This window comes from Salvia splendens, chromosome 8, assembly GCF_004379255.2.
Source record: "Salvia splendens isolate huo1 chromosome 8, SspV2, whole genome shotgun sequence".
NCBI classification, from domain to species: domain Eukaryota; kingdom Viridiplantae; phylum Streptophyta; class Magnoliopsida; order Lamiales; family Lamiaceae; genus Salvia; species Salvia splendens.
This window is the reverse complement of record NC_056039.1, coordinates 14,227,630-14,239,413: the sequence shown is the minus strand read 5'-3', so window position 1 is coordinate 14,239,413 and position 11,784 is coordinate 14,227,630. Positions and strand designations below refer to the sequence as shown.

Genomic DNA, 11,784 nt, shown 5'->3' with positions numbered 1-11,784 from the left:
TGAAAAAAAAAACTAAAATACCAAACCTAAAATAAAAGTTATCGGTTTTTAATTATAGTGGGATTTGAATGTTCACTTAATGTATTTATGGAGTAAGTTCTATAATACATATTATATTCAGTTAGAGAAGTTACAACTCTAATTATATTCAAATACCAAAACTAAAATTTCAAAAGTAATACGTTTTTAATTATTGTAAATTTTGAATATTTATTTCGGTGTATGTATGTAAGTTAATTTTCAATTATTCGAGAACAAATTTATAGTAAGTTCTACGACACTAATTACATTTAAATACAAAACAATAATAATATTCCTGTTACATCTTTACTGAAAAATTAGTTTGTTAAAAAATAGTATAATGTTATGAATACTTAATGTAATTAACGCATATTCTTAATTTTAAATCTCATTATATTCTTAATTCTTATTATTCTCTGTTTTTTTAATCTATTTACCTTATAATTTTCCTTCTGATATGAAGTTGTCATTCAAGTTTCAATGACGCCAGTTCCCTTGAACTGTGTCATATGCGAAACTATTAATAAAAATCAAAGTCAATCTCTTCCTTATATTGAAATATATTTTGAGAAGTTATTACCCCTATAAAATAATTTTTTTTTATGAATGACTTTGATAGGGAGTAATAAATAAAGTTAAATCAAACACCAACACAAGTTGTAATTTTGTTCTTATGCATCAATACACAAACACAAGTAATTTTGTTTTTTGCATCAATACACAAACACAAACGTTAATTTAACATGATTACTCATAGTAATTAATTAATCTAATGACAACTGAATTAATTATTTGTACATCTAGAGATATAATACATTGTTTATATATTTTCTAGAATAAATGATGGACTTTGAATATTTTAATTAATGAAAGAAAACAGGTAAAACAAAGCAACGCTGACAATTTTTTTATCCGACACGAATCTACACGAAGTTAACTCGATACGGACATGTACGTTTAGGGTTTGGGACCTTATAGGGTAGACCCAATAGGAACTCGAAGATTTCGGGTCGAGTTAGGGTTGGGTTTCAGGACGAGTTAGGGTCAGATTTTTTATGTCCCGTGCAAAATAAAATTTATTGGAAGCTGACGAAAGGGGAAGGGGCGACGTCGGAGGCTATCAGAGGGGGCGATAATGAAAAAATCATGTCTGGGTCCACGGTAGCAGATCGCCGGGGAGGGGCGGTCGCCCCTCGGACCAGATAACGCACTGGTTCACGGCCGAACCGGTTAAATTGTCCAGTCCAGTCCGGTTTTTAAAACACTTTTTTCCTAACTTAATTTCCGTCACACCAACATACAATACAGTGATTTTATTTCGTACTGCTATTATTTTAAAAAATTGTCTTAAAATTCGAACCAGTAAACGCATAATGTTTTCTTCTACAAGCCTTAGGAAAAGCGTAAATCTGCCTCATCATCATCGGAGGCTTGATAAGTTTGGACTAGTGATTAGAAATGGAATTCTTAATTATCAATATCCCTAAACGATCAATACGTTTTACATATAAAATCAACTATTATCAGAACGTATTTTCCATTATTTATCGTTTCAATCACATAACGGATTATATGAGGGTAGTACACCCCTAGCTTTTCTCTACCTGAACCCATAAATAAGTTGAGCAACGTTGAAAAAATTAGAGTAACCTCACTTCCATCTCCACAAATAGTTGAATTGAGTTGTATTGTGTTGAGGCTTTGGATCTTCAACCATCCATTGTATTTTGAAACAAGAAATTCTAACTTTAACATGAAGCTTGAGGCGTCTCCATGAAAAGGTACTGCAACGCAACACAAAAATATGTCTCAGACCAAGTATATAGACATGCTAGTTGGAATCATTGTTTATTACCTCGAAGGATTTTCCCGATTTTTCAAACTCAAGCATGCTGAGAGCAACTTCACAGCTCTGTGAGACGATGGGCTCGGGGTCCTTGGCGAATTTCTCAAGCAGAGCAATCGATTCTTCATCTGCGATATCAAATTTGTGTCAACATATTTGTCAACAGAGTATATAGATCGATTTTAGCTTGCACATATTAAATATAGAGAAGCTGAACCTGCAATAGAACCAAGAGCCCTGCTGCTTCGTGTCGAACCATAGGATGTTCATTTACATCTCTAAGAACCTGTGAAAGTGCATCTGAAGCTTTCTTGTTCTGCAGTTGGCCCAAGACATAAGCAACCTGGACTCCATCAAAATCAAATAGTTGCAAAGGAATTATTCACAAGAAACAAAAAGTTACATTAATCAAGTAAAAACATAAACTCATTATTGCAAATAATACATGATGATGAAAATTAATTCCTTCACCGGAAACAGTATCAAGAAATGTGATATTTTATTGAAGTTCAGAAATCCTTTGCCAACAGCAAGAGGCACCAGTTTCATTGTAACTTGTAAAAACTTCTTTCTTACTCCACATGATTTGGCTTATCAATTATTCAGCTAGCTGATGACATTCCAGCCAATCATTTGAAGAGTATCAATGACAAAAATATGAATCGTATGACAGAAATTATACTGGTATGAAACGTCCGACATTAATCTACTCCCTCCATCCCACTCAAGATGTCCACTTTTCCGTTTTAGTTTGTCCCACTAAAGATGTCCGCTTTCTATATTTGGAAATAAATCACTCTCTCTTCTCTCATTAAAATATTCAACCACCTTTTTTTCTCTCTACTTTCTGCACCTAACAACTTCTCCTAAAATCCTGTGCCACTCAAGAATGTGGACATCTTGAGTAAGACGGAGGGAGTATAAGTGAATTACTCGAGAAGTGCTTGATATGAGGTTCAGGTGAGGGAGAATGAGAATGAAAGATAACATAGTTCATGGTCACCTTATTTTCACCAAAAGTGGGAATAACACTGCCCCTTACACACACACAACACCCAGAATTGAAGGTTATGTTCTTTCCATTCCCACCACCTTTCATGCCACTTGAATACCCAATCATGAAGCTACTACTCAATAACACAATGCCAATCAACCACTCTCAATCACCACTTCAGACATCTTGAAAAAATCTAATCGGTGCTCAACAGACACTTTTACGGTTTGACCACAATGAAGCATCACCCATTATCCAAATCTCAACAAGACTGTCTCAATCACTCAGGCTAGGAAACAAACATCATGACAATGATATCAGTGACATGACCTACACTTACTTACCTCTATACACATTCAATAGAGTATCACAAAAATGAGACGACCGGTAGAGGTAAAAAGAAACAAGAGGATAACGGCTGAGATTGCAATTACTGCCAACTTAGCTTAATATGTATAACCAATATTCCAATATTAAATCATATTGCCAATTGGCATAAAAAGAATAAGTTGGCGAGGAATTCTTGTCTTTTTCAGGAAAACTCAACACATACAGCAGCACCTATCCAGAAAGATAAACAAACCTCATGCCGCAGTAGAGCACTATTGGCACCTAAAGACTCAACGATAGCAGAAACAGCTTCGTCTTGCCCAAGGTTTCTAAGAGCAAAAAGAGCAGAATACCGCTCGTACATGCTCTTGTCTTCATTAAGTAGAACTTCCCTGTAAAGTAAAGAAGTTGATAAAGCAACCAAATGATATAAAGACACGAACTTATGACATTTTTGCAAATTAACTACCTGAGTTCTTCTACAGAAGAACAAGCAGCAGGAGCGGCAGGGTCCACTGACAAGAAAGGGGATGCCTCAGTCACAGAAGTATTCTTCAACCCATCAATTCGACTCAGAGCTAGTTCACATGTCTCTCTAACTTCCGGAGCCGGATCTGTAGCCAAACTATTCTTAAGAAATGGGGCATTACATTGCAAGCCAATTGCACCAAGAGCTTCTGCAGCCTGATGATTTACAAATTCACAATAGCTATTTGATTTAGAGCTTAATAATCACTAGAAACTGAAGCGCTTGATATACTTGAAAACAAAATCCAGACTAAAAAACCACATACCTCGTGGCGCACAATGGGATGCAACGAAAGATCATTTAGAACAGCTTCTAATGCAGGGATAGCTTCAGCATCTTGCATCTGACCCAAAGCAAATGCCGCCTCGTGTGCTAGCAGGTTTGAAGTATCCCTAGTTGCTGGAATAGAGATTTGCATCAAACTACTTTAAATGAGGCTTGTTTTTTCAATCTCAAGCAAGAGAAGCTACCAAATGAGACTACTTATAACATTTTACGAAACTATATTCTATATTTGATTTACTCAACAACAACAATTGTTACGCAAAAAGGACTCTAATCAACTAATCTTTTCAAATTCAAGCTTGCATCAACTAATCTTTTCGAAAAGGACTCTAATCAATAATCAACTTATTAATCGATACAATCCTAAAACCGAGCTTAAAAAGAACAAAGAAAACCTAACAATAACAAAACATATGAACATATACAGATACACTCAAAGGAAAATTTAGAAGAACATTTGTAAGATACCTTGGATGAGCGCAGTGCGGGGTGCGACGCCTCGGAGGTTACGGAGAGAAAATAGGACTCTAAACCGCTCTGAGATGGGCTGCTTTTCGTCCAGCAACCGTTCGCAGAGGAACCTCTCCGTTTCCGGCGGCACTTTGAAGGAACATTCTCTATCCATTTGCAAATAGCTTTACGACAAACCCTAGAAATTAGGGGTTTCAATTTGTTACAGTTGCGTGATTTTGCCGCCGAAAAATTGAAGATAGTTCGATCCGAAAAAACGAATTATTTATGAGTCAACTTAAATGAAACAGAAATAAGCCTCCAAGCGAAATTTTTTCAAGCAAATTCAAATCATAATTCAAAAGATCACAATACACTTGTATTCGTCCATTGAACATATCAAGTTCATAAGCTTTACAGAAAAACAGTTTCATAAAGATAGACAATAATACAAGCACAAAAACGCCTATCCGTGCAGATAGATAACACAATGATAGGAATCAAGGAAGATAGCTAGAATGTTGCTTAGAAAGGAAACCTGGCTTCTAGCGAGGCAACGGGCGGCGGCGCTACACACGGCTGAGTGAAGAGCGCGACAGTTTTTATTTTATTGTGTGCTGCTCCGATACGATTTTCAGATTTGATAAATTTATACTTTCCCAATTTTTTCATTTTATTTGGTCTTATTATAAATTTTTAGCAGAAAATAACATTTATTTTTTCTATACTTTATCTATTTTATATTTTTCTTATTATATTCCCTCCGCAATATCATTTTCCTAAATTTGTATCCAAAAAGAATTAATCGCTTTGTAAAAGGAGTATGAATTTCGTAGTTTTTGTTCTAGGGGTAAATATTTGTAACTTTTAAATAATAATATCAACCACCACCCCTTTATAATTTTTTCAAGAAGTAGACCAACAAATTTTGTGTATGGAAGTAGACGAATATATTATAGGGTACAAATTAGAAAGAGTACGACGAGTTTTGATTTGGCATCTCTACGGAGACGCATAATTATGACGCAACATTTAAAACATGGATTTGTGAAGTGGTTAGCTAAAATGATTTTAACTATTTAATATTATTTTTCTAAAATTTATGCTTAAAATCAATTGTCGTGTAAGTGAGTGCTCCTTCCGTCCCACGTTACTTGAGATGTTTTTTTTGGCAAGCGATTTAAGAATGTTGTATTTAGTGAGCTAAATAAAATAGAAAAGAAAGTAAAGTAAGAGAGAGAAGTGAGGGTAAAGTAAAAGAAAAAATAAAGTAAGTGTGATTAGATGTTTTGTTTTTAGTCAAAAGAGAAATGACTTAAATAACTTGGGACAACTCAAAATGGAATACGATTCAAGTAACTTGGGACTGAGGGAGTATTTTTTTCTTTTTATTAAACAATTGAAAATTTTGTCAAATAATCAATGTTCAAAAGGTTAACTTGCAAACTATTTTATTCATTATATACTGTGATTATTTATTTATGTGTATAGTAATACATTTAAATTTAATATTCCATCGTCTCATAAAAATATGCGCACATTTTCATCCGTCCTACAAAAATATGTTTATTCTATTTTGAAAAGTTATATCAGTTAATACTACTTTAACTATCATTCTCCACATCTCTCTTACTTTACCGTACTATTCTCATATCATCTCTTACTTTATCAATTTTGTCTTAATTCCTATATTCATTTCCCATATTTTTATGGAACAGAAAGAATAAAATAAAAATAAAAGAAAAACGAACTTTAAAAATTTTAAACTCTACCCATTTACCTTGCAAGTTATGTCAAGAAAGAAATATTTAAAATTTGCAAGTTGCAATTTCTGATGGACCCTCGAAACGACCTCAAGCCTGAGCTTTTGTCACGTACTCCCTTCGTCCCCCATTAATTGACACCAATTTTCTTTTTCATTCATCCCCAGTTAATTGACATTTTTACTTTTTACTCCCTCTGTCCCAAGGAAGATAACCTATTTCTTGGGCAGCACGGGAATTTATGCAAGTTTGTTTTGTGTGTGAAGTAAAGAGAGTAAAGTAAGAGAGAGAATAAAGTAGAGATAAAGATGTTTCTATATTTAGTAATGAGTATCTTGATTGGAACAAACTAAAAAGGAAAGTGAGTTATCTTTAGTGGGACGAAGGGAGTACTAATTTTGGTAATGGACCTCACATTCCACTAACTTATTCAATTCACATTTATTATAAAATTAATAAATAAAAAATGACTCATATTCCACTAACTTTTTTCCACCTATTTTCAACTATATTTCTTAAAATCTGTGTCAAGTTAAACAATATCCATTAAAAGGGGACGGAGGAAGTAATAATAAAACTCAGAACCAAAAAGCTTTTAAAAAGCTTTATATGCTCCGAACATAGTTATAAAACCTAACTATATTTTGACTTGTCATAACTAGTCATCCAAGGTAAACAGGATCGATACGTCCCCACAGGCTAGAGCATGAGAGGCAAAAGTACTAACATATACATCAGCATCAACATCTACACCCACTCATGATGATCATCATGATAATAAAGCGTGAGAAATATAGAACACATGAGTTATTTCTCATCTGGTGACCAAGAAACTTGCCAGAAGAGTCTCGAGATCAAAAGATTTGCCATTGCTTTCCACACACACACAAGCCCAAGTTGAGAACTGCTACTAGACTTGCTAGCATGGTGGTTTACCTTTTCCTTATACACGCTTCTTTCCTCTCATCTCTTGCTACGTCCAAAGATGTCTTGTTACACGTAGAAATCAAACTGAAGCACAAATACAAACCATGTATTGTTCTTTATTGGGAAAGACAAGTAGCAAAATGGAGTTGTGCATGTGATGAAGAACCGCGAGAGTATAGTACCTAGGAGTTTGGTAACAACCGACCATTGTACATCTTATCGAGCAATTGCTTTGCATCAGGCCTCCGAAGAAGACCTTTGTTGTTTGGCAAACCAGTCCCCAAACATACAGGGCATACTAATATCCCCCGACCTAGAATTTCGTAGCAATCATTCAGTACTAAAGTCAGAGGGATTAAGAAACAGCGTATGTTTATATATATGAATGACGATATCCACATTCAAGCATCCTAGTATGATAAACGCATGCTCAAACAAAAGTTACCATAGCAGTTGGGGCATTCTGTAAACTCGTAGACATCTTTTGCACGTTTTCTGTTCAGAGCCTTCCATTTTCCTGTACCACCACACATATCACCTAAATAAAGAGCAAACGAACATCATCCTATGGCCTGCACGAGGTCAGAGAAACAGATGAGCTCTGCTTTATATGTTTTTCACACTCACAGATGATAGCACCACTGCCTCTGCAATTGCGACACACTGCTTTTTCTTTGTTATCCATAGCACTTGCCTTAGAGTCAGAATCCAAAATTCCTGGAGCAACTATCAATACCATAGTGGAGCATATACAAGTCAGACAATGGCGACGAGAGGTTGCAGTATGTGATACCTGCTTGAAAGACATAGAACGTCAGCCACTTGAAGTCAAATAAGCTACAGTAGATGATGACTAACAATTACATCAACAAAAAAACAAAATCCAAGTTAGATAAAAACCACTGTGTGCTTCATTGTATATTCTACCTCAGCAGTCATTGACTGCAATTTTGTGCTACATCGACAAATAACCCCCAAGCTACTGTGCTACTAGCTAATTAGGTTCTGTGAAGTAACTTACTGAACAATACATTAAACAACTGAACAGTCGAACAAACAGCGCAACACCTCAAAACTAGTGATTCTTTTCAAAGTATATGAGCAAATTGTCCCCGACTACTGCCCTTTAAGACTTCTTTTAGTGAGAGGTTGTGAGACCTTTTTGATTATACACCTCTACCTACTTGATGACTGTAACAAATATCGAAAGGATATAAGATCTACACATCTCCAACTAAGGTTAACAAATTTCAAAATCCATAAATCACTGCTGGAAACTATTCAAATGCCAATACACCAGATTTCCTCACCTTCCACAGCAGTCATCCTAAGGGGGTGTTCGGTTTGCAATATTGTATCCCGAGATTAAATATGTAGTGTGTTTAGTTTATGAGATTCAATGTCATAACTCAATCCTAGATGGATAATCATGGGATAATTAGTCATATCTAACCCCCTATGACTAAAATAATCTCACAACTCTATCTTAGATTGTATCTTGGTACTATTTAATCTAGGAAACCGAACAGCACCTAAGAAGAGACTTAGAGAAACTACCAAACATACAAGAGAAGGAAATTTTCATATTCACCAAAGCCAATGCATTTAAGGTGTGGATAGGAAAGGATACTACATATCAATTAGCTACAAAATGTGTAAAAGCAGTAGGGTATTTCAGCAAGACAAATAACAGGCTTAGCAACTCTACCAAATCCCAAAAATCCCATTCAACTATACTTTCAACTCTAATCACATAAGTTCAAGGAACAAACCTCTATCTTCGTAGGTTCTAACGGCTTATCAGAACCAGAAGAAGTGCTGCTCTCATCCTCCAAACTGGATCTAACTTGCAATTCCACTGGCTTGAAATTAGCATCTAAAACAATATCCAAAGAAATCCAGTGAATTCAGAATAATGTATTTTGTTTTGTTTTGTGACAAATACACAACCAAATAAAAATTCATCAACTACTAATGTTCAATATAATCAATAATCGAATTGAAGAAGGAATTTCATGCAATTTGTATAGGAATTTCTTCAGATTTTGACAAATTGAGCAAAAAATTCAGATTTGGTCGTGCATAAGCAGTATTAACAGATTATAAAAGGGAATCGAGAGCAAAAAAAGAGAAGAGCGGAGACATACTGCGGTTTGAAGGAATTTTAACATGTTGCAGAGAGAAGCTTGAGATAGCTGAGAGTGAATGTGAAGAGAGATGAGCAGCCATCTCTCTATCTCTGTGATTCTATCTCTGTGAGTGAGTGCGATATTTTGCAAAAGAGATGAGCTTTGGTCGTGTGGTGGTGGATCAAAATTCTGAATAAATATTCATTATAAATAACGGAATAACGGTAATCTCAAAAAACTCACATATATAATCGAAAACTTCGTAAGTAACTTTGTTAGCTATATAGATTTGTATAATTAATCAAAAAATAGTGCCACTTTGTTATTTTAAAATATCTATAAAAAATAGTCTCATTTCAAAAACCGAAAACTTAGTCATATATTTTATCTACTTTTCTCTCCTTCTCTTTCTTATTTTGTCACCTTTCTCTTTTGCTTTATCTAATTTTTCTCATATCTCTCTTAATTTACCAATTTATCATTAAAACTTGTGTCGCCACAAATAAAATTACTTTTCATGGATGGAAGGAGTATCAAATATGAGACCATCGGCTGCCCTCAAAGGAAAGGGGTGCCACACCTCGAGTTCTGATGTTGTTTGAGGCACCCCGCATTGGGTACATCACCAACCAGGGGCGGATTTACATTCATTGAAAGAGGGGCAATTGCCCCACGTCTTATATTCATATTCATGTACATATGGTATATTTTATCATTTATTTTTTTCAAATTCCCACTAAATGTCCCTCCTCAAATTCTTAAAATTTCCTCATAATCTCCCTACAAATTTCTAGCTCCGCCTCTGTCTCCAACAATAGGGCATTGGGTGTGGTAGAGGTTTGATAAGGAGATGGGTATGCATTGTGGCACTCCGGTCCGGACTGCAGGACATATATTAATTCATTTGTCCACAAAAAATGGTCTTATTGGTAGATAGCATGAGTAAAATATGAGATAGAAATAAATAAAATAAGTAAAATATGAGATTGAAAGAAAAAATGTGGATAAAGTAGAATAGTGAAAGATAAAAATGAATAACAAATTTGAAATAAATTTATATTTTTAGTGTGTGAATAATATTGGTAGATAGACGGAAATGGAAAGATGAAAATATTTTTTTGGACAAATTTTAAATTAAGACATTTTTGTTATTTAAATTCTTAAAGTAGATGATGATTTATAAAACTCAAGACTAAAATTAAAAATGTTGTTTTAGGTATGATGAGAGATTTGGGATTGTAGGAATTGTGGTTTTGCGCATAATTGATGGGGATGATAACGTTGCAAATGAGAGGGTATAAGTTTGGTATGAGTAGGGATGCCAATGCACTGATGTTTGTTATTGAGGAAGTAATATTTTGGCACAAAAGTGGATCTCATTGACCTAATCTCTGCATCTCAAACGCTTCAACACATCGACCTACCAAGTATTGGTGTGACTTCTAAACTCGGCAATGGAGAACCTCACCTTGTCTCCACTTGTGATTCCTACTCCAAGTAGGTGGCATCAAACTTTTGGTGGAACTCAAGCAAGTTGTGCTTGATGTTCCCCTTTGGTATAGTGGCTCGGTTCATATTCTTCACCTTCTTACTTCTCACAATCATACCCCTCGTATTCCCAAGCCCCCATAGCCATGATGATGTCTACCTCAATACTCCAGCCATCTTTCATCTCTTCCACCTCTTCTATGACCATTACCCCCAAAAGTGATCCCTCCAACTTCGATCATGTCTATCATACTCGTTGTTAGGATCCTCGTCCCCCCACAACTTTCTAGCACTCTATGATCATCCTTCAATTTATTCACATCACTTTGCATCCCATCCAAATTAGCCATGATAGCGGCTAACATTGCATCCATAGCACCTTCATCCCTACTATTGGTTATTTTGTCTAGTACGTGCTCTAGTGTTAGGAGCCATGGAAGGTGTACGTGTACAAGAAGCTAACAAACACTAGACAATAGTGTTGTATGGTTACCAAAATTCTAGCAATGCAACACAAGAGGAGAGGTTTCAGAAAGAGCTCACCTCTTGTTTGTTGCCCCACAAACCCCTAGATCACTCACCCAATGTCACTTAGAAGGTTTAAAGCATAATTGGTAAAGTAAGATATATAGAAAGAAAAAGTTATTGAAGTATGTTAGTGGAGAATATGGTCCACCCCATTAGAAAGAAAAAAGTTACTAAAAACAGAAATGAACAATTTTTATGGGATGAACCAAAATGGAAAAATTCTCCATGTTTATCGAACGGGTGAATATTTGGCAAGTGGACCCCACCCACTCATAATATATTATAAAACCAATATATAAAAGTAAAACTCTAATTTTTATACTAGTTTCTTTCACAAAGTTTCTTAAATCCTGGCAAAAAATGGGACAATTATTGATAGACAAAGGAGGGAGTACTATATTTGGCAAGTAAACCACACATTCTAGTGAGTTAATTTATTCCCATTTTATTATTAAATCAATATATAAAAATTAGATTCCTCCTTTTACTAAAAC

The 11,784-nt window shown here is 35.0% G+C and overlaps 1 protein-coding gene and 1 pseudogene across 1 annotated transcript; both read right to left on the bottom strand.

Annotated features, from left to right (window-relative positions):
* Positions 1-1,473: 1,473 nt before the first annotated feature.
* Positions 1,474-5,112, bottom strand: LOC121743087 (annotated as a pseudogene).
* A 1,672-nt stretch (positions 5,113-6,784) lies between these two features.
* Positions 6,785-9,460, bottom strand: LOC121743438 (protein PHOTOSYSTEM I ASSEMBLY 2, chloroplastic-like). The gene is made up of 6 exons (XM_042136750.1): positions 9,293-9,460; positions 8,918-9,021; positions 7,773-7,938; positions 7,591-7,683; positions 7,328-7,458; positions 6,785-7,229 (listed from the first exon to the last, which is right to left on the bottom strand). Exons 1-5 carry the CDS (start codon positions 9,372-9,374, stop codon positions 7,328-7,330), a joined length of 576 nt encoding a protein of 191 aa, XP_041992684.1. The 5' UTR covers positions 9,375-9,460; the 3' UTR covers positions 6,785-7,229.
* Between the last annotated feature and the right edge of the window lie 2,324 nt (positions 9,461-11,784).

Excerpts from the sequence above, each read along its gene's own strand:
- LOC121743438 (XM_042136750.1), bottom strand. The coding sequence starts at position 9,374 with ATGGCTGCTCATCTCTCTTCACATTCACTCTCAGCTATCTCAAGCTTC. Across the intron at positions 9,022-9,292 it reads TAAAATTCCTTCAAACCGCA|ATGCTAATTTCAAGCCAGTG; the intron begins GTATGTCTCCGC and ends ATATTGTTTTAG. Across the intron at positions 7,939-8,917 it reads TAGAACCTACGAAGATAGAG|GTATCACATACTGCAACCTC; the intron begins GTTTGTTCCTTG and ends TCTTTCAAGCAG.